Genomic DNA, 23,050 nt, shown 5'->3' with positions numbered 1-23,050 from the left:
GGAGGATTTTCACAACTTCCCTGATAATCAGGAATACTATCTCTGAATTCTCATGAAGCAAAACGTTATCCCCCCCAAAAAAGAATTCCATTTTTTTCATCAGACTTGTAACATTACAAAAAGGATTGTACTCAATTGTTAGATATTGAATTTCATCAATAAAAAAATTTTGTGGGAATCTGTTTTCTCTCACTATACGAATAAAACACTTACATAGGGTCTTCCTTCCATTTTGCCTCTTGGCCCACAAAGCCGCCCAAGGATTTACTGACTTAGGCCCTCGGTGGAAGAAGGTTTGCCGACCCCCGCTTTGGGAACATCAATTTGAATCCCAAAGCATCCAAGACATTAAATCGTTCCTAAATTACAAGCCAAGAGGAAGAAGGGCACAGCTTCTTAAATATTAACGCACACTTTTTTTTTTTTATTATATTAAAATCAGGCAATGGTCTGACAATAAAAAGGCTGCTTATGGAATACTGTTATGTTAAACTTTACTTACAGGATGTTAAATCCTTAGAACTAAGGTTTCCCCCAGAAAAAGATTAATGGAAACATCGATTGCTTTTCAGACTTGATAGTTGCTGCTTCAAAAGGTGGTTTTACACAAACACTAAATAAAAAAAAAAAAAAAAAACTTTAGAACACAATGAATCGCTTTTATTTCGGTATGCATCCACATCTCAGCATTTAGTGGTCCTGAACAGAAAAGTGGAAAAACGCAGCAATTTGCCAGGAAGTCAAGCCCGCCAATTTCGGGGATCTGCTGTGCACACCGAGTTCTTTCTCAATCCCTGCTGAGGACCGTGAGAAACAGCAGCACCAAAACCAAAGTATGCACCGAATTCAAGGTTCTTTTTGTTCCAGTTGCCACATTCCAAACTAGACCCAAACGGATTGCAAGATGACCACATGAGAACCCTGTGTAAAACTTCTTCAATTTTTAAAAGCAAAAGCAATTACAGGAAAAGAAAATTCATTCAGAGGGATCGTGTGTGCTTACAAGTGTCTTCTGTGGCCTTTCTCCAAGTTTAACCACCAAGAACTTTGAGAGCTGGCAGGTGTGAGTACCCCTGGTGACTGTTCTTTTCACTTTATCAAAACCTGAGCTAAAAAAACCGCATCAGCTGACGATGACAGCAGAGGGTGGCAGGGCTGAGGACCCAATATTCATTCCCAGGCTGGTGGAGAGTGAGTAAATGTGGTTCCAAAACTAAACGAGGGAAGTCAGAGACTCTTTCCAACCTTACCTGATGGCTTCTGGCCAAAGCAAGGAAGTATTGTGGAAAGTGTTGGGTGGTGATGGTACAAAAAGGGAGTTGAGGAGGAGGAAGGAAAAAGCAGCACCCCTCGATTAAGGTGGGGGAGAAGATATGGGGAGAGCCCTGAATTCCTCACCAAAGGCCAATTTCAGAGGGGAGCAGAGGGGGTTACAATCTATGCTTCGGCCAAGGGTGGTGGTGGAAAGTGAAGAAGGGACAATGGCTTGGGGGGGGGGGGTGTGTGGTGGTGGGGGGGCATCATTTAAGACTTAAAAAAAGCAGGGGTGCAGCTGGAGCACCCCCACGCACCCAGCAGTAGTCCCACAGGCTGTGACCTGAAACCTTCACACCTACTCTAGCAAGCCACCCCAAGCTGGAGGGCTGTTGCAGGGAGGGAGGGAGGGAGGGAGGCAGGCAGGGAGGCAGGGGAGGAGAAGGGGAGAAGGCAGAGACCCCAGGCCATGTAATCAGCAGCAAGGTGATTGTGTGATGTGTCTTTTCACAGTTGAGTTAGATGTGCCCCACCAGTTATGATGGGAACCAATTTAAATATACTTTCTTGATCCCAGAAGTTCAACTATGTGGACAGTGGTTACACTTGACAGGATGATTTGTTATAGCACAACTTATATATTTTAAATGAACAAAAAAATTAGTATCGTTTACAGTATCTTAAGATAAATTGCCTTTGAATGGGAGCTTCCTTTCCAGTACTTTGAGGTCTACAAGACGTATCTAGAAAATTTACTACTGTGGAAAATGAAGACTGCTTAAATCGAATGGGAGGGGGGTAGGGGAGGGCCTGTGGTTTTTCTTTTTGATTAATTGCTGTAACACTGTCCTTCGGGCGGCTGAGGGAGTTTCATGTTTTCTTTAGACATCATTAGGCGCCGGAGCTCTTGCAGGACGACTTTGATGCTATATGAATTCTGCCATTTTGCTAGCACTGATATGGCTCTTGGGTCCACCTACAAAAAGGCAAACGAAAAAACTACCGTCAGGCTCTCAAACAAATGAATCGCTACATGCTGGAGCTAAGCTACCGACACGAGTGAAATGCACTTTTCAAGCTGAACATGCCAGTCACACAATGAGACCCGACACGCAGAGCCCCTGCACGATCCCCTCCCTCCAGTCAGTCTGTTTTTCTGTTTGTGTCTCTGTTTGGGAGAAGGAAGTCTTACGGATAAGTAGAGCCACCTTTAGAGAAATGGCTCACACACTCGGCGAGACTCAACCCAACTGGCTCTAGAACGGTGGCCTCTTCTCTTGGTCTGGCTGCTGCCACTGCTCACAGCCTGTCCTGTCTCAAGTCTACACCCTGGTGGACGATAACGACGCACAGGGCAGTAGGACAGCCAAGGCAGGTGGTGGCCCAGGTCCATGCTCTCGTGACAAGGACTGCCCCAGAGTCACACTCTCAAGTTATGCTCGCAATTCCCAGAGGAAATTTTCAAAAGTGTGGGTAGAGTTCCGGGTTCTGGACTTCAGGTGGAACTCAGATATGACCTTAAACCCTGAACACACAGCAACAAGGCTCGTCTCTTCCCAGTCTGCTTTCAAGTCTTCTGAGTACCTCAAAACAAAGGCTTAGTTCACATGATGTTAAGGTGTAAAACCCTTCAACCCTTGCTGATTTTCCCTTTGAACGAGAGCAGGTCTCAAAGGTGCAAAGCCTTTGGCAAGAAACACACGGAGGAAGAATGGATTAACATCACTTTGATTTTGCAGCATTTACTGTACTGTTGCTGTTACTGCCTTCTTACGACAAGTGACACTGGCTTTCCGTATATGGTAGTAAAAATAAGTATAAAACGAGGCCGTTAAACAGAAAAAAATGCTATGTACCACAAATAAGGCTCAGGAAGTAAAAGTATGATCCTGGATAAGATTTTGCATCTCTGGGCCTTGGTTTCCTCATCTCTACCTCATGAATAGAATGAGCCGATATCTCCAAGTGACCTGCACGGTGCTGGCCCAGAGTAAGTGTCGTATGAGTGATGATTTAAATACAGCTGGGGAACAGGCCTTCGCCCCAAGTCCGCATATGTTCATACTGCAACGCATTTCATCATCAAAGAACCAAGGAATACACGGAATGAGGGCCAAAGTGTCCCTGATGGTAAACACAAAGCATTTCTCAACCCAAACAAGTATGGGCAGGAAAAACAACTTACCACTCCATTAGAACTATTAACTCCATTCATATTAATTTTTGTTACAAATCTTACAAAGGGGGGTGCTTCTGGGTATTTAGGTCCACATTCTATTTTAAGGCTGTATATTCGGTTTTCATAAATTGTCTGGAAAAAAAAAAAGGTACAGAGACATCAGGCAATTACAAACCATGAATTCAAAAAGGCAGATCTTTTGAAACCCCATTTATTCCTGACTGCAGAACTGGTGCATCTGCTTTCTTTATACACAGGCTACTTGTTACTTGTCAAGTTAGTAGTAACTAGTCTCCACACTAGTGTATATGAACTCTGGTCTCTGGGGGGGGAATAAAAAGACAGACAATTTAAAACAGTATCATTGAAATTTTGAGTTAGTATTAAGTCCGATCAGATGGACTGGTTTTTCTATTAATTTCTCTACCTTGCAGATCTGTCCCATGCTCTGGGAATGGTGCGTAAGGAGTATTCTTTACTCCGGGAAGCAACACTAAACGTCTGCTCACGCCAGGGACATCAGCCAATGCATCAGATGCCACTATGTGCAGAGCAGAGAAGAGGCAGCTCTTCGCTTCAACATTAAGGCAAAGTCAGAGGGCGTGGATGCAGATGCGAGAGCTGCTTCCCCGCTCCATCATCCGTCTGGGGTTGGGTGCCACACGAGGGAGCTCAACTGCTAGGTGCCGCCTCTCCCTGCAGGCGTGACACTGACCTGAGAGATTACAGGCATTTAGTGGGTGAGGCGGGAGGCTAAAGATACCAGGCCCGCGGAGGAAAAACCTGTCCTTCAAATGCCAACGGGGGTTCTGTAGAAAAACACGGCAAAGTCCGACCCCCCAGGCCGATGGACTCCTCGCTGCACTGCTGCTGGCAGGCTGTTCCGTCTGCCTAGAGCGCCCTGCCCCCACCTGAGCTGCCACACATCCACGGAGACCCAGTTCAAACATCACCTGGTCAAATGTCACACAGGACAAGCTAGTCCCAGCTTTCTGTTCGTTTATGAAGTCCCAGTGTTATCATTTACTTGTCTGAACACCACCGTGAAAGGTGATGCCTCTCCATAATATTGGCCCCCTTGAAGGCAGAGGCCATCCACCCTCCAATAGGTCCCCCTCGCAGGCACCAGTGTTCCCCTCCCCAGTGCCTGCTGCACCAGTAACGGCTCCTGTGTAAACAGCGACATCTAGCTGTCTTGGGGGAAACAAATTACAGAAGACGTGATTTAAATCCTTGAAAACATTATGTCTAAACAGTGATCAATCCCTGACAAAAAACTCGAACATGTTTTAAAATTCAGAAGGCATTCATGTGGGGTGCCTGGGTGGCTCCGTCAGTTAAGCTCCGGGCATGGTCTCAACGGTTGGTGGGTTTGAGCCCCACGTCGGGCTCTGTGCTGACAGCTCAGAGCCTGGAGCTGCTTCAGATTCTGTGTCTCCTCTCTCTCTCCCTCCCCTGCTTGTGCTCTGTCTCTCTCTGTCTCAAAAATAAACATTAAAAAAAAAAAAAAAAAAAAGAAGGCATTCATAATATCCCCACAGGAACCTTACACATCCATGTAACAGGGACTCCAAACTGTGACAAACCTAAACTCAATTCTGGATTTCCACCTACCCTCACTCAACCTGCTCTTCCCCTCTTCTTCCCTTGTACGTGGCACCACCATCTAGCCATTAGATAAAGCAAAACCTGGCAGCCACCTAGAATTCCCTTTTCTCTTACCCCTTACCTTCCAATCACAAGAAAGTCTCAGCTTCCACCTCCAAGAGAGATTCCACACCCACCTGCTTCCCTCCACCACGCACCTCCTCTCAAGCACCCCTGGTCTCTGCTCTCTTGCTCCCCCTACAATCTGCTCTCCACATAGCAGCCTGACTGACCTTCCAAAAGCAAGAAGTGGCCCGGCTGGCCTAACCCCTCCAGTGGCTGCTAGTGACCCGAGAAGGAAGCCCATGTTCCTGGGTCAGACCCTGCTGTGCACCCCTGCCTTCCTCTCTTTTTATTCTTCGCCCCGTCTAGCCCCAACTTCTCTCCACCTTGGGGCCCCGAAACTGGTTGCGCCTCTGCGTCCATCCTAGCTCTTTGGCTCAAGGGCACCTTCCTCTCAGAAGTCTTCCTGACTCCCCATCTGAAGTCTCATGTCAGACCGTCTTCGATAAACTCAGAACAAGAAGGACAGGGGTCTCAACTGAATTGGTACTCAAATGTTCCTGGACTTGAATATTGCTCTTTACAAGTTAAAAAAAAAAAAAAATCAGTAAACACAAGAAGGAAGCCAAAGGGACTTATGGAAAATACGATAAAAGGTCTATCCTTAGCATCTAGCATGGTCTCCATCAGCAACATCTGTTAACTGTATGAGCCCAAGTTCATCTCTGGATGTGTCCAGCATTCATGCTCAATGGTTTGTCACACAATTGAAAGACAGAATCTCTTATACAGAATAGTCCCTGGGGGCATGGGCTTGTGGTAATTATCAAAGTGAGTCTTTTTAAAATATTGGATCTACATTTTGGAGTTTCTGATGCATCAACTTATTCACCTGTGAGAACGTTTTACGGCTTATTAGCCTTGATAAACTTTTACTAATCATTCTATTAACAACAGCATCAAAATGGTTAAGAAGGTGGACAGCTTGGTAACAGGTTTCTGATTATTCCATACATTAAATCTCATAACTCTTGACACTATGAAGTCTAATTTAAAAATAGGCATTCTGTGACGAACTTCCTAGAAAGCAAAAAAGAAATACTAAATTTCTGACCATTGACATTCAACTGGCAATTTCACTGAAACCCACGAAAAAAATGCCTCAAGTCAAGTGAACACAGAGACACCGGAAGGGTCATTAAAAAGCCCAAAGCAAGACTTTTGTAGAAAACAGGGTTCTGGTTTTCTTCTTTTGTTCTGTTTACTAGTGCTCCAGGGACCTGCTAAAGGTTTCACTGAAGAAAGGAAATGTGCCCCAAGAGGTGCTAGAACATGGTACCTCTGTGAGGAACACTGTTCCAGATTCATCGTTTGATCATGAAACGCTTTCCACCTTGTTGACATGGCTTGAGCTTCATGGGGCAATTTGGTAGTGCCTATCAGAATGAGAAACACGCAAGCTCAAACCAGCAAAGCCATTTCTAGGTATTTCCTACAGGCAGACTCATACTTATGCACAAAAATGTGGAACACTGTCTGCAACAGCAAAAATAACTGTAAACAATCAAAATGTCCATCTGCAAGGGACTGACTCAACAAATTCGGCATATTCATAAAATCGGGTACCTTGTCGTCTTTTCAAAGACTGAGGCCAGACAAAGACTGCCAAGACGTGGCTCTTGGTACAGATCAAGGTGCAGAATAGGTACATCCTATAAAAGCAGGCAGACACCTCCCTCCAAGTGTGGCTATGTGAATGTGCACACGGGTTGTTTCATGCATTAGACACTACGAGCCCAGAGCCTAGAGATTACAAACTTCTCCTGGGCCTAAACTATATACAGGAGATAATCCCAGCCTAATCATGATGAAAAACATCAGATAAATTCCAATACAGACATTCTACAAAACACCTGACCAGTATTCTCCAAAACTGTCAAGGGCAACAGAAACAAGAAAAACCTGAAATTGTCACAGCCACAGCCACCCTTGTGGGACAGGATGACAAAATATAATGTGGTATCTTGGATAGGATTCTGGAACAGAAAATAGACACAAGGTAAAAATTAAGAACACCTGAATAAAATATGGACTTTGGTTAACAGTAAGCCATCCGTATCTGGATCACTGGTCGTAACAAACGTACTATCCCAACATAAGATGCTAACAACAGGGAAAGGTGGGGGGGGGGGGGAAGGGGAACACATGGGAACGTTCCATACTACCTTTGCACCTTTTCTTTAAGCCTAGAAGTATTATGAAATAAAATTTATCTTTAAACTGTATGATACATGAGAAAAGGAAAAGGTACTGATTGCAAAAACAAGCAAAATGACGAAATCTCAGTATATAAAAAGGTGATTCAGGTCAACCAGACAACTGCTCCTCAGTTGAAATCTGACGCAGGTATACACAAGTTATGTGTGATGCACAAGGTGGGCACATGCTACGTGAGAACGAGCGGTGGGCCCTTTAAAAGGTGAGAAATCCTTAATGGAGTGGCTCTGAAGATGGGAAGGAAAATGCACAGGAAGAGGTGTGAGAGGGGAGGTACTGAATGCTGCTCCCAGTTAATCTGGAGAGCGGGGATATGGCAGGTAGGGACAGCCCAGGAAGGGAGATACCGCATTAGGTACTTTAACAGAGAATTTAATATAGGGAAGTGGTTAAACAGGTGTCACTGGACTGAAAAGGCAGAAAGGGATCCGAGCTAACACAGAGGGAACCGGTAGAAAGCAGTGGTGTCCCTTGGCTGGGGGAACAGAGGGAATAAGCCAGTTTTTCAGACCTAGAGGCTCAGGGTTACAGGTCTCCAGAGCTGAACCCAGACCTCTGAGGAGGCACTGTGGGCCAGCTCTGGGAGCGCCCCCTCGAGTTGGATGGAGGCTGAGACCCATTGCTGATGCTGGGATGAAGGGCCATTACCAGAGTGGCTCTGACAGAACAGGCCCTTCTTCTTGCCTTTCAGGCGCTCTCCTGTGTCCCTGATTGGAGGAACCCAATAGAGCACCAGCTGACAAAGGAAAAATGTAGTTTGCAGAGTCCTGGCCCCAGTATTCAAAGCAGAGCTGAGAAAGGTGGGCTTAGAGCTTAAACCGGCACCTGCAAAACACCCCTCCAGACAGTGATGAGACACAACCTTCCTTCGTACCAAGCCTCTCCCTCTTCCCACCGGCCACCAGGGTATCCTTCTGAGCAAGCCACTGGACCCATCTTCAGGTGACATTAATTATTCCTTTCTCTGACTTAATGCCGGCACGACCTGAATATTCTTCAACCTAAAGACTAAACTGTCAAGTTAACCACGCAATCATCTAATGTAAAATACAAAGGAGAAAGGAGGCACTTGTTCCTGTCCATTAGATTTCTCTTCCTGCCATGTCAGCCTACATGAGCCCCTCATTGTGGCATTGAGAGCTGCTGTGACTTCTAGCGTCTTTTAATGTCCCCAAGCATTTTCACTGCCTCCTGGGACCACTCCTCCAGGTGCTTGGTTCTGATGGGCCCGTGCCTCCCAAGTCTTCCTGGCCCCAGGGCTAAGTTACTGTTTCCTGCTGCATTAGCTCTGTGCTCCCACACTGTGCCTTTTCTGCTTTTGCAGTCCAACACCAATTTGATCACCTTCCTTTATTAAATTAGCTTTCTTGAAATACCTAGCATGGTTTTCTTTTCCTGACACAAAGAGTTAAGGGGAACAAAGTAAACTTCTTCCTTTACATATTCTGTATTGTTTGAGAATTTTTACGAGGATATATTCACGTATCATACATGTCACATAAAGCTTTTTAAAAAGAGACAGATCAACATGCACTGATATGGAAAGACTTCCACCATCTGTTATGTGAAAAACACGAAGCTGCAAAACATTGTGTAGAGCAAGGTCTCATTTTTATTAAAAAGGATATGCATTTATGTTTGTGTACCCAAAAGCAAAAGCCAGTAGGAACACACACAGTCTGTGGGGAGTATAATGAAATGGGGGAAAGGATCAGTCTCCTTTTAGTTCACACACTTGTGTAATTATGTTTCGTTCTTAAGCATGTGTAGGGACTTTTAGAGAAGTACGTGTATAAACACACACCCAGGCTCTAACCACGTGTATGAACACACACCCAGGCTCTAACCACGCACAAAAACATTATCTTGGAGAACTCCAGAGGCATAACAGTGTTTCTCAACCCAGGCAATTTCTGCCCAGCCCCCCACCCCAACATCTGGAGACATTAATGGTTGTCACAACTGGAGGAGAGAGGTGCTACTCTGCTAGTGAGCAGAGACCTGGGGTGCTGCTGACCCTACAATGCACAAGACAGCCCCGCAACAAAGAAGGATCCGGCGCTCAGGCTGAGAAACTGCTCTGTAACCTGGCCACTCTGTAACCTGTTCTCTGTTGGAGACAGTTGGACATTATGTCAGAATTTTGCAAATGGCACTTGGACGAGAAACTTTAAAGCAACTCAAAGTACAAAAAGGAAAATGGCAAAAAAAATAAGCCTCCTTTCCACGCTGGCCCCAGCCAGCTAGATCTCTTTTGAAGAAGGCAACCACTGTCACCAATTTCTTTTACGTTCTTCCAAAAGTACTGTAAACACGGTATATGTACGACCTCCTACTCTCCCCCACCTCCTCAGTGGCAGCATATTCTATACTGCCTTGTACCTTCCTTTTCGCCCTTAAATATCATGGAAAGCGTTCCAGTTGAGCACACATAAATCTGGCTCCTGTTTTTCAACAGCTCAACAGTACATACTATGGTCTGCTGAAAGACACCGAGGTGGTTTCCAATATTTTGCTACTACTGAAAATGCTGCATTCAATAATTTTGTACATAGAGGCCTTTGGGCAACACATTAAAAAGAGCAGAGTAAATTCCTAGAGTTGCTGGATCACTTTTTTTTTTTTTTTTTTTTTTTGCTGGACCACTTTTGATGGAAGATTTTCTTGTTGAGTCATACAGCAGCAAAAATACAACAGGGAGATAAGTTACTCAAGTGCTCTATTTAGATACTAATAACTATGTTGATATTGCAAAGTCACAGTTTCTCCCTTGTATAAGGGATGCTAGTCATAAAATAGACTGGTCATAGGAAGCACCCAGAAGCAGACAGTTCCCTTTACAACTTTGCTTTTAACCTTGGGGATCCAGGGCAAGCATAACGACAGGGATAAAAAAAAGAAAAAAAAAAAAAGTCAATAACAAGCGTTGGTGAGGGTGTGGAGAAACCAACACCCTCGTGTACTGTTGGGTGGGAATATAAAACAGTGCAGCCGCTTTGGAAAACAGTCTGACAGTTATTTAAAATGTTCAACATAAAGTTACCATATGATCCAGGCAGTTCCACTCCTAGGTATATGCCCAAGAGAAATGAAAACATATGTCCACACAAAAACCTATACACAAAAATTCACAGCAGCATTGCTCATAATTGGCAAAATATGGAAAAAATTCAAATGTCTGTCAATCAATTAATGAGTGAAGAAAATGTGGTCTATCCACAAAATGGAACGTCATTCAGCCATAGGAAGGAATGAGCTACTGGTAAGTGCTGTAACACGTATGAACCTTGAAAACATGCTAAATAAAAGCTCGTCACAAAAGACCACATATTGTATAATTCCATTTATATGAAATGTTCAGAAGAGACAAATTCACAGAGACAAAAAGTAAATGAAAGGCTGTCAAAGGGGAGGGATGGGGACGGGAGACAGAATGGGAGTGACTGCTGATGGGGGAGGTTTCTCTCCGGAGTCACGAAATGTTCTGAAATTACTGACAGGTGCACAATTCTGAATATGATAAAAACCACTGAACTGTACAGTTTAAAGGTGTATTCTACAGTTTTCAAATCCTAGGATATAGGAATTTTTACCTCAGTAAAGCTGTTATTAAAAAAAAGAAAAAAGAAAAAAGAAAAAAGAATGTGTCGAAGGCAGGCACTGTGCGTACCGCAGCCACTCACTGCAAGTTAGCTCCCTACGGAAATCACTAAAGTGAAACTCAGGGTCATCCAAGGTGTTGTAGGTAGAACAGAATATTTTCAATGGGATTTGGTGGTTCATTTTGTTCATTCATTGTTTCACTGTGTAACTCAGCAGTATTTAGTAGATTCTCAATGTTGTACATTGGTTCATTCTTAATTTGTTAGAACCTAAAAATCAGTCGGTTGATTAATAAATCTATTGAACAACTACTTGATTCTGAGTCATCTCCAGGTGCTCTGGAGAGTAAGGGGGAGGGAAGAATAATTCTCATCCTCGAGAAACCTAACCCATTCTCAGGAAGAGAAGAGATGTAGTGAAGGAAGCTGTCAACCACGCAGTGGACTCTCAGAGACAACGAGAAATGATTTCCATGAAGAAACTAGCTTTCTAGATCAGGTTTCCCCCAGTATTTTATAGATCCATAAATCCTGGTTTTCAGAGATTAAAAAAAGAAGATAAACAAATGAGTAAAAATAGTAAATTGGATAGGATAGATTTTCAAAACCCCAAAAACCAAAAGTACAGGGTCAAAAATGACTCAACAAGTAACGCTGAACGGCAAAGCTAGCCATTCACCATCAGTGTTTATGACCGTCCAAGATGAACATCAGATGGTCCTAACACTTAGTGAGCATGGCCCTCTTCCTTGTTCCAGCCGGGACCACATCCCACGTGTCTTCCTACTCCCCACAGAGCTGGTGGAGGGCCTGGGCAGCAGTGAGAAGAAGGAGGGCGCCAGCATCTTGAAGCCCAAGCAGAAGGAAAGGTCTTGCTCCATTCAGGCAGAATCTCCTATTGTCTGCACCAAGTGTCACATTGCAGGAATCTATTTCTTCGCTCCTACGTTAGCTGACTGCTTAACACCCCAGGTGATTCTCAAATGGGAACAGAGGAAAACTCACAATCTAAGCAGTGGGGAGACAATGTAGCACAGTGGTTAGGAACACAGAGTCTGGAGCCAGGACCCCTATGGGCATTAGCAGCTACGTGACTCTGGGCGGAACTTCATTTCTCTATTTCCTCACCTGTAAAACAAATGCAACCAGAGGCTGAACCTAACTACAGGAGAACCTAACAACAGGTTCTCATGACAGTTAGATGACATTTCTTGGGGGTTTCACTATGTATGCTAAAACAAAGTCAGCTGGCACTATGAAGCCTGGGAACTCTCACAAATCAGGAAACTCTAAAGGAGAGGTCAGTTTTCTCATCCCCGTTGTCACTGTCTTCTTCACAAAGGCCTCTGGGTCTCAAAGTGCCTGGAACAGACCAGAGCCAGCCAGGCAGGCAAGAAGCCTTTGCTGAACAGCCCGATGAATTAAGATATGGGTGCACGGGTCCCGACCTGGGACACAGTGAATGAAAACCACAACTGTGAAGGCCAAAGTTCGTTTCGATCGGGTCTTCTCAGAACCCTGGCTGTATCTGGAGCCTTGTTATCTGATAAGCCCCAGAGTTTGTTCGAAACTACATCTGAGGGTGCAATTACCTCAAACCTCACTGTCTACATTGTCATGTAAATTCACACTAGGAGTCTAAACAGGTTTTTGCTTACCATGTGGAGGGATTAAACAGCATCAGAGGAGGTTCAAATATATAAACTGAAACTGGTCAAAAAAGAATAGCCACATTTCAGAAAATATACCATTGGTGAGCTTTTTCCGTGATAAGGCTAATATTTCTTAAAAGGAGGCACAGTGAATTTAAGACATTGACATTTATAGCCGTAGCTCGACGCTTACTCTTGGAGGCCCAATTATCATCCCTGTCCATCTTGTAAGTGTCATGTCTTCGTCATCTTCTAGACCCCAGCTAACTGTGCCATCTCCTACTCCTTTCTGGCCTTCTTCCAGTTCTTCCAACAGTCGAAAATTGCGAGGGACTTTTACTCCTAAAATAAATGGAAAGAAATTCAAGATACTAGCAACTCCAGGGGAACCTGTAAGCCTAGATCTAGCTGCTCGTTATTACTCCGTGGAAATACAGATGCTAACATGCAAAAAAGGCCGAAAGTTGTCGTCCCTTAAACTTGTTCCCAGGGCTTCCGGTACCGACCAGGGTAACCACAGGAAGGGGCACGTGGTTTTGTTACAGGTGAAGCGACGACTGAACCCAGCCTGGAGAGACACCCCACCCCCCACCTCCGTAGCTTTGATAAACTTCATCGAGAGTTTACGTGTCTAAATGTTGATCAATTTGGGTCCACGACAGTTGAAAACCATCAGTATCAGTATCATGAATACGAAGCGCCTTGGAAGGGAAGAGGCTATTCCTTTCATTTTGCTCTTATCATGCATTTCTGAGGCTAAGGGTGTGCTCATTTGTTGGAACAGACTCTCAAACTACCTCAGGAGGAACAGCCGCCGTGGCCGCATGAAATCAAAACGGTGTCCTCTTGATCAGCTAAGAGTCACCTGAAGGCGCCAAGGATAAAATTTTCAATTATTCAAGCCATGGTTTCTCTCTTGTGAAAAAGCCCAAAGAGGGTGGCTAGTTCTCTGATTCGTTTCCAAAAATCCCAAAGCCTGGTAAGTAGCTCCGGGAAGAAACCACACAAACCCATCCCATAAGTTTCAAGCCACTATACCTGAGTTCAGGCTGAGGCTTCGGCCATTTCTGGGTGTTTTCCGGAACAGAGCCGAAGCACTGGGGCCAGGTGGGGGACGAGGTTGGGGGAGGGCAGGGACACCGATTTTCTTCCTGTGCCTGGGCACTAAGCAACTCTCCCAGGGATGCCTTCCCAACCGATCCTGCCGGCTTCTCTCTCCTCCTACCTCTCTCCCTGGCATCTGAACTATTACCTCTGGAAAAAGCTTCAAATTCAGGCAAGTTCCAAGCTTGCCTTAAATTTGCCTTAAATGCTGAGCCCCCAACCGGCCAGACTCCCAGAGGTAACTGAGCAGCACTTACCACATAACTCTGGAGAAAAGCCCACTGGAGGGACTCCAGACTGGGAGGTGTTCCCAGTATATCTCAGTGTTTCCCAAGGTGGGACTCCCGCTACTATTGGTTCAACTGGAATAAATACTTGAGCATCTGCTAGAGGCCAGGCACTTTTCTAGGCAATGGGGGGAACAAGCAGTAAACAAAACAAAAACGCCTGCCCCCACGGAGCTTACATTCTAGTGGGAACCACATAATGACAAAACAAAAATACATATCACGTAGCGTGACAGCCTGTGGTGGTGTGGAGCAGGAGTAATGGGGGAGGAGCTAGGATTTTCAACGGGGGATCAAGGAAAGCCTCACTGCGACCAGGTGTCATGGCTAAAGAGCCGAGGGGAAGGAGCAGTACCTCTGCACAGCCGAGGAGAGTCTTCCAAGTAGAGGGAACAGCCAAGTGCTAAGACCCTTAGGTGGGATCTTGCCTGCAATGCCGAAGATTCCAACTCAGCTAAATCTGAGTCAGTGACTTGGAAAAGCAGTAGACGGTTAAGGGCTCCAACTAGTACTGGCCTGAGAAGCCACTGGAACTCTGAACACAGGGGGCACAGGACCTGACTTGCTTTTTCAAATAGGCTTCCTCTGACTGCCGTGTGCAGAAGACAGTGAAGGGAGCCGGGCCCTACTGCAATTACCCTGGCAAAGGAAAATACCGGCTTGAGCCAGTGAAGGTAGCGAGAAGCAGCACAATTCCAGATGTGGGGGGGCGGGGGGTCTAAGCTGGTAAGATTTGCTGCCAGATTGCCTGAGAAGCACGAAAGAGCAGCCGATGATGGTGGCTCCCAGGCTTCTGTCTGAGCAAGTGGGAGGCAGTTGCCAGGGGCGGTAGAGGATTTTGGGTGGTACAGACGTGAGCACTCACTTTGCAGTCAGGCCACCTCGCTTTTTTAAATGTTTGTTTATTTTGAGAGAGAGAGAGAGAGAGAGAGAGAGAGCAAGGGAGGGAGAGAATCCAAAGCAGGCTGTCAGCACAGAGCCCTGTGAGGGGCTTGATCTCATGACCTGAGCTGAAATCAGGACTTGGGAGACTTAACTGACTGAGCCACCCAGGCGCCCTGTCACGTGTTGATTTTTAGGAATACTTTAAGGCAAGTCATGTTATACTAACTTCCCAGGTACAATGATGGTGAAAACAATTTCCTTCTAACGTAAATGTAAGCAGAAGACTCAGCTGGCTGAAGGTAATATTAAGTAACACAGATGGTATTTGAGAGGAAACAGAATAAACCTGAAAGCACAGCTGAATGGCTCATTTGGAAAATACTGGCGTTTTCCATCCACATAGTCAAGTGGATTATTCAGCTATACTGGATTGTGTTCCCTAGCAAACACAAAATTAAAGGATGTTTGTGACATTATAAGCAAAAAGCCAGACAATGCAATGTCTTTCATCCAGAGAGAGTTAAATCTAAATCTTTTATTTTTTTATTTTTTTTTAACGTTTATTTATTTTTGAGACACAGAGAGACAGAGCATGAATGGGGGAGCGTCAGAAAGAGGGAGACACAGAATCTGAAGCAGGCTCCAGACTCTGAGCTGTCAGCACAGAGCCCGACGCAGGGCTTGCTTGAACTCATGGACCGCGAGATCACGCCCTGAGCCGAAGTCGGCCGCTTAACCGACTGAGCCACCCAGGCGCCCCTAAATCTAAATCTTTAATAATCCTCACTAACTATTTTGGCTGGGCAGTGGAGGGGGGAGGGGGAATCATTGTGTAGAACTACAGCTATTACTGTTTAATTTACAAGCCTGCACTAATGACGATGAATATACCAAAAGAACACACAATCATGTCAGGGAGATTGGCAAATATCAAAGATGGCGTAGTAGGCTGAACTGTGTCCCTGCAAATTTGTATGTCGAAGCCCTGATCGCTAGTACCTCAGAGTGTGACAGTATTTGGTTATAGGGCCTTCAAAGAGGTGATTAAGTTAAAATGGGTCCACTGGGGCACCTGTCTGGCCCAGAAGGTAGAGCATGTAACTCCTGATCTTGGGGTTGTGAGTTCGAGCCCCTTGCTGCGTATGGAGTTCCTAAAAACAACCAAAACCCCCCCAAAAACAAACCCAAAAATTCTTAAAATATATACACACACACACACACACACACACACACACACACACACACTAAAACAAGTCCATTAGGATGAGCCCTAATCCAATCTGACTGGTATCCTAGTAAGAGGAGGAAATTTAGACACACAAAGGAAAACAGGCATGCTCGAGTGCATGGAGAAGAGACCTTGTGAGGACACAGCGGGAGGGCAGCCATCTGCAAGCCAAGGGGAGAGGTCTCAGAAGAATGAGACCTGTTGACACCTTGATCTTGGACTTCTAGCCTCCTGGGCTAAATCCTGTTGTGTAAGCCATCCAGTCTGTGGTACTTTGTTCTGGCAACCCTAGTAAACTAATACAGATGCTCAGTAACGTTTTAAGAAGCTTAAGAAAGTTGGAAAGGTTAGAGACCAAGATGGTAACAGTGGTTATCTTTAGGTGCAAGGATTATGGGCGACTCCCCTCCTTTTCTAGATTTTCTTTTTTTAAATCATTTTACTTTATTCATCATGATGACTGTATTCTTTAATCACCATCCCCATTTCTTCTACCATGATCTTGATACAAAACAAAACATTTAAGGAACTCTAGACAAGGTTCTACATCTGGGCTTCAGCATCTGTTATTCCCTCTGCTTGGAACATCTTTCTCCAGATATCCGTCAAGCTCCCTTAACTTCTCAGGGCTTAAGTTATATGACCCCTGACTGCAATGAGGAACAAGGATCCTCTGAGACTAGCAATCCCATTTAATAGTATTTCCTAAGTGAGTAATTTTAAGTAAATAGTCCATGTTTTTTTTTAATATTAAAACCTGTTCAGGCCAAATGAACAATGACAAAGTACAACAGCTTCCATAGCTATTAATGAAGGGAAGCTACACGTGTGACCTCTATTTTAAGTTGCTCTTTTTGGCAAGATGAAAAATGTGCCTTCTTGTGTCCGGTTATTTAAATCAGGCTGGGTTAGGGGCGCCTGGGTGGCTCAGTCGGTTAAGCGGCCGACTTCGGCTCAGGGTGTGATCTCGCGGTCCATGAGTTCAAGCAAGCCCCGCGTCGGGCTCTGTGCTGACAGCTCAGAGCCTGGAGCCTGTTTCAGATTCTGTGTCTCCCTCTCTCTGACCCTCCTCCGTTCATGCTCTGTCTCTCTCTGTCTCAAAAAAAATAAATAAAGGTTAAAAATAAATAAATAAATCAGGCTGGATTAACTATTTCTGGTATGACTATTTCTCTTGTAAATGTTAGCAAAACTTTATGGCTGGAAACGTTACCCCTTCATTAACAACTAGGTCTGATTAGGGACTCCTAAACATTGCAAGCTCATTACATTAGTTTCAAACAGATAGTGAATTCGAGTTATATTTTTCGCATGTTTGATATCTACTTGTGAAATAGGGAAAACTATCATATTGGTTAATCCTATACTTCCAACAGCCATTTTCTACTGGATCAGACAATTCAGTTAAAGCCCGCATACACAATTGAACCAAACAAATAAGGAATCAGGTTAGCATTTGGAACAGTAATGGAGTACCACACAGGACGGTGCAATTTGTGGTTACTGCAGTACTGATATTATAGGATCATTCAACTTGCTTCAAGTTATAAATCAGGCATCAGAAACAGTTTAAAAAACCGAAACTTTATATTGGCCAGTATGTTTTAGGTAGTCACAAAACATTCCAAGTGGGAGCTGGAACATACATATAAACATGGGAAAACTGCCCTACATGCTGATTAATTACAATAAGCATTCATTCCATTTGAACAGTAGTTCACAAACTTTTCTGGTCTCAAGACCCCTTTATATACTCTCTTAAAAATCACTGAAGACTGGGGGCGCCTGGGTGGCGCAGTCGGTTAAGCGTCCGACTTCAGCCAGGTCACGATCTCGCGGTCCGTGAGTTCGAGCCCCGCGTCAGGCTCTGGGCTGATGGCTCAGAGCCTGGAGCCTGTTTCCGATTCTGTGTGTCTCCCTCTCTCTCTGCCCCTCCCCCGTTCATGCTCTATCTCTCTCTGTCCCAAAAATAAATAAACGTTCAAAAAAAAAAAAAATCACTGAAGACTTCAAAGAGCCTTTGTTTACGTGGGTTATAGCTACTGATATTTGCCAAATTAGAAATTACAACTGAGAGGGGTGCCTGGTGGCTCAGGTCAGTTAAGCATCCGACTCCTGATTTCTGCTCAGGTTGGTGGGATTGCTCTGACAGCGAGCGCCAAGCCTGCTGGGGACTGTCTCTCTCTGCCCCTCCCCCAGTTACACACACTCTCTCTCTCTCAAAATAAACAAACTTATAAAAAAATAAAACTGAAAAATTTTTAAAAATTCATTTACAACTAAGCACAACAAACCATCACGTGTTGAGATAAATAACATATCTTATGAAAGAACTACACTTTCCACAGAACAAAAGAAAATTAGTGAGAAGAGTGGTATGGCTTTACAAATTCTCTTTAATGGCTGGCTTAAAACGGGAGTATTAAGAACTCAGGTGAGCTGGAAAATACATGTCTGTCTAAAGGGCGCAGTCACCCCTTTGCTCTGGCCAAGTATCTGTCGGTCCGATTCAGCTTATGGACCACCATTTTACAACATTTGGGGGTCACCTAATTGTTCTCAAGAACCTCTTTGATCCTGGGGCGCCTGGGTGGCTCCATCAGTTGAGCATCCGTCCGACTCTCGATTTCGGCTTAGGTCATGATCTCACAGTTTCAGGAGTTCGAGCCCCACGTCAGGCTCTGCGATGCTTGGGCTCTTAAACTGACAGCATGGAGCCTGCTCTCTGCCCCTTCCCTGCTCCCACTCTCTCTTTCTCAAAAATAAATAATAAGTAACTTAAAAAAAGTCTCTGATCTTTAACATCCTAGACTTAGCTTAGAGAATATTTTAAACCTTTTCTTTTGTCAGAAGGGTGAGATTGATAAACACTGGGCGAATCTGGCATCAGCGGGTGCAGTACTCTGTTGACCTTTATTTAGCTAAATATTGAAGAGTTCAAGTCCACAAACTATAGCTCTAAAACAGCACTGTTACCTTGAATTTATTTTACTAAGACATAAACTTTTATGTTCACTCAAGAGCTGACTAAAAGCAGAGTTTGGGGAATAATGACAGCTAGCAGAAATCGGAAATTATAAAACTATGGAGTGGTTCATTTAGTTTTTCTGATATTTAAACAGAAGGGGCTGATTAGCACCCGGTTAGCTGGTTTACTACTCTACTTGGTAAGGCACCATTTGGGGTTCACCATGTTTAACATGCGTAAAACTGAGCTCACTCCACACTTCAGGCAAAATATCCACACGTCTCAGGACTGTAATTAAAAGTTTGCTAGGGGGAGTCTGGGTGGTTCAGTCAGTTACTCATCCGATTCTTGGGTTCAGGTCCTGATCTCACGGTTTGTGCGCCGTGGAGGGTGCAGGGCCTGCTTGGGATTCTCTCTCTCTCTCTTTTCCAGGCTTTTTACCTGCTTGTCAGAATTTCCTTATATATGAATGTCAGTTAACATATATGTACACAACTTTCTTTCTGTGCAATAACATCCAACACTTATCCAATCCCACGCTAGACCTTTATAGCAACTATGAAAGAAAAACAGAAGTCTCCCAACTGGAGTATAAAGTCTCACTATGGAAACAAGATATACACAAAGTTCAATGAAACAGAACAGCATCAAAACTTTGGATGACAGAAATATAACCTATCACAGAACAATGGTTTTGTTGTTTTGTTCTGTTTTACCTCTGAGGGGTCCTAGGCCCCTCTGAATTTGACGAAAGCTAAAGAGGTGGGACGGAGAGGGACTGGACTTTATCCTCAGGAGCACCGGTGGGAGCTACAAGACTCTGAGTAGGACTAGAGATAAAGCAAATCTCCCGGGTAATGTTCAGGGTGGGCTGTGAAGGATCAGAGGCCAGGTGAGGGCTGTGCCACCATTCACCTCAGGATGCAGAGCCAGAAGCATCTGCTTGGAGCAAATACTGGGACAGAACATCTAATCAACTTCTTATAGGCCCAGGGGGTGGGAAACAGAGGAATGCTAAGAGATTTAAGGCAGTGCATATCAATTTGCATGAGTATGGCAGCAGTTCCCATTTTTACAACGTGACATAAAAACAGGCTTTGCATAAGAGCTTGTTGATAAATCCAAAATTGGGGTGGGGGAGAGAATAAAAAGGTATGCAAACCCCATTTTATAAAAAATAAATACCCTCCCCTGTTCATGCTCTGTCTCTCTCTGTCCCAAAAATAAATAAACGTTGAAAAAAAAAAAGTCTATTAAAAAAAAATAAATACAGGGTGCCTTGGGTGGCTCAGTTGGTTAAGAGTCGACTTTGGCTCAGGTCATGATCTTGCAGTTTGTGGGTTCGAGCCCCACACTGGGTTCTCTGCAACCAGTACGGAGCCCACTTTGGATCCTCTGTCTACCCTTCTGTCCCTCCCCCTCCACTTGTGTGCTCTCTCTCTCTCTCTCTCTCTCTCTCTCTAATAAATAAATAAACTTAAAAAAAAAAAGCACTAAGTCATCCATGCTTCCTCGCATGGTATTAATGACATAAATTATTTTTAGATGTCACAAACATACAATCATGAGAATACCTGGTCTATCATTCTATTTGTTATTATTTTTAAAAAGATTTTGTTTTTAAGCAATCTCTACACCCAACGTGGGGCTCAAATTTACAACCCCAAGATCAAGAGTCGCATGCTCTAATGACTGAATCAGTTAGGCACCCCATACCATTCTTTTTTTTTTTTTTTTAATGTTTTATTTATTTTTGAGAGAGAAAGCACACACAAGCTGGGGAGGGGCACTGAGAGGGGGACACTGGACCCGAAGCAGACTCTGTGCTGACAGCAGACAGCCTGACGTGGGGCCTGAACTCAGGAACCATGAGATAATCAGGACCTGAGTTGAAGTCAAATGCTTAACCCACTGAGCCATCCAGGCGCCCCACCATTCTATTTTCTAAATGCTCGTCAGAGCAATGGTTAAGTTATTTCCCACAAAAAAGAATCAGAGTGTACTCTAGAGAAAATTCTACGATCTTTCCACAGAGGATTAAGAGCACAGATCTGGGATCAAGTCCAGATCAAGTCCACAGCTTCCTCGTAACCTTAGCTGTGCGACTTTACCAGTTACCTTGAGCCTTAGCAAAACGGGGATGCCGTCACTCTCTGCCTCTATGGGTGGCAAGGAACAATCAATGAGATAAAACCTGTAAAGCAGTGTGTGTAGTATCTGGCGGAGTAATTTTTTTATCGAGTCACCGTCACTGGCACATTGTATCACAGATCATAAAATACAAAACAAACCCCCTCACTTGACTCCATATCCCTTCTAGTTACCATCACATTTCTTTGTTCCTTCTTAGCAAAAAAACTCAAAAAGGCTGCCCTGATTCCCTGTCTGCCATTCTTCACCTTACTTGCACCTACTCCAATCAGCCCTTTCCACCAGTCACCCACCGAAACCACTCTGGTCAGGGGCACCAGGAGCACCCTCTGGCCAAATTTTCAGCTCCCACCCCCACTTCCTGGAGCTCCAGTGGCAACTCCTGGGCTTCCCTGGGCCTCAGGTTCTCGTCCTACCTCCCTGGCTGCTTGGCTGGACCTCCCTGACCTCCGAATACTGCCTGCCTGACCTCAGAGCAGAGCCCGTAGCCCTCTGCCTTTCCGTCTACTCTACTTAGCCATCCCCACGCGGTCTTACCCAGACCAAAGAGGCTGGAGACTTTCCAATTTACATTTCCAATTAACAGCCTCCCTGACATCTCCGTTTAGATGGCTACTAAGACTCTAAAAACACTTCCAAACAGAACTTGCCTTGTACTCCTCGAAAAACACAAAAACTACCCACTCCTCAATCCCAGTATGTGGCACAAACATTTACCAGATTGCTCTGGCCAAAAATCTTGGAAGTCGAGATGAGAACTCTTTCCCTTACACCCTATACCCAACCCATTTCCAGATGCATTCCAAACGTGGCCCATTTTCACCATCTCCACTACGATCCCTGCAGTCCATGCCCTCTCCGCTTCCTAACTGGTTGCTCAGCCTACCTGGCCTGTACCTGCAGTCTAGTCTCCACAGTTAGCTTTTTATTTTTTAAAAAAAATTTTTTTTTCAACGTTTATTTATTTTTGGGACAGAGAGAGACAGAGCATGAACGGGGGAGGGGCAGAGAGAGAGGGAGACACAGAATCGGAAACAGGCTCCAGGCTCTGAGCCATCAGCCCAGAGCCCGACGCGGGGCTCGAACTCACGGACCGCGAGATCGTGACCTGGCTGAAGTCGGACGCCTAACCGACTGCGCCACCCAGGCGCCCCCACAGTTAGCTTTTTAAAGTAAGTTCACTTCCATCACTCAGCCACTTCCATTGCCTTATTTTGCCTTTTATTTAAAAAAATCATTTTTAACGTTTATTTATTTTTTGAGAGACAGAGACAGAGCGTGAGTGGGGGAGGGGCAGAGAGAGAGGGAGACACAGAATCCGGAGCAGGCTCCAGGCTCCGAGCTGTCAGCACAGAGCCTGACGTGGGGCTCGAACTCACGAGCTGTGAGATGATGACCTGCGCCAAAGTGGGACATTTAACAGACTGAGCTACCCAGGTGCCCCATCTTGCTTTTTTTTTCTTCACAGCACTTGTTACCACTTGACATTTTAAATATATTCATTTCTACTTCATTAGTGGTTTACTGTCTCTCCCCATCTGAACAAAAATAAGCTTCACGAGAGCAAAGCTTCATCTCTTTGGTTCACGCCAAACCTCCAACCCCTCAAGGAGTGCCTTGCCAGAGTATGCACTCAAATGCTTGTTGAATGAATGAATGGGTGGCTGGGTGCTAGCAAGGGATCTTATTTCAGAATGAATAATGTTCGATGTCACAAAATCCTAACTCTGAAACTCTGTTTATTTCTGAAAATACAGCACAGAAACACTCATAGCACTATTAAAAGAAATTCTTGACATCATAAAGATTATCA

At 44.7% G+C, this 23,050-nt stretch overlaps 1 protein-coding gene across 6 annotated transcripts in view; it reads right to left on the bottom strand.

The window, feature by feature from the left end:
* Window positions 1–638: 638 nt before the first annotated feature.
* Window positions 639–23,050, bottom strand: part of UBE2V1 (ubiquitin conjugating enzyme E2 V1) — a 31,262-nt gene continuing 8,850 nt past the window's right edge. For 2 of the 6 annotated variants that reach the window (XM_047067482.1, XM_047067481.1), the window contains exons 2-4: window positions 12,808–12,956; window positions 3,440–3,565; window positions 639–2,230 (exon numbers count right to left, since the gene is read on the bottom strand). In XM_047067482.1, the coding sequence (XP_046923438.1) occupies window positions 2,084–2,230; window positions 3,440–3,565; window positions 12,808–12,956 (422 nt within the window). In that variant the 3' untranslated portion in view covers window positions 639–2,083. Of the gene's footprint in view, window positions 2,231–3,439; window positions 3,566–3,860; window positions 3,894–12,620; window positions 12,722–12,807; window positions 12,957–23,050 lie in introns of those variants that run through there. The other 4 variants (XM_047067483.1, XM_047067484.1, XM_047067486.1 and 1 more) reach the window with 3 other exon arrangements.

This window comes from Lynx rufus, unplaced genomic scaffold (genome assembly GCF_022079265.1).
Source record: "Lynx rufus isolate CCGP_SWC_20201006 ecotype Redwood Valley unplaced genomic scaffold, mLynRuf1.p SCAF_8, whole genome shotgun sequence".
NCBI lineage: Eukaryota > Metazoa > Chordata > Mammalia > Carnivora > Felidae > Lynx > Lynx rufus.
The sequence above is the reverse complement of the archived record's forward strand: the minus strand, read 5'-3'. Positions and strand labels throughout refer to the sequence as shown.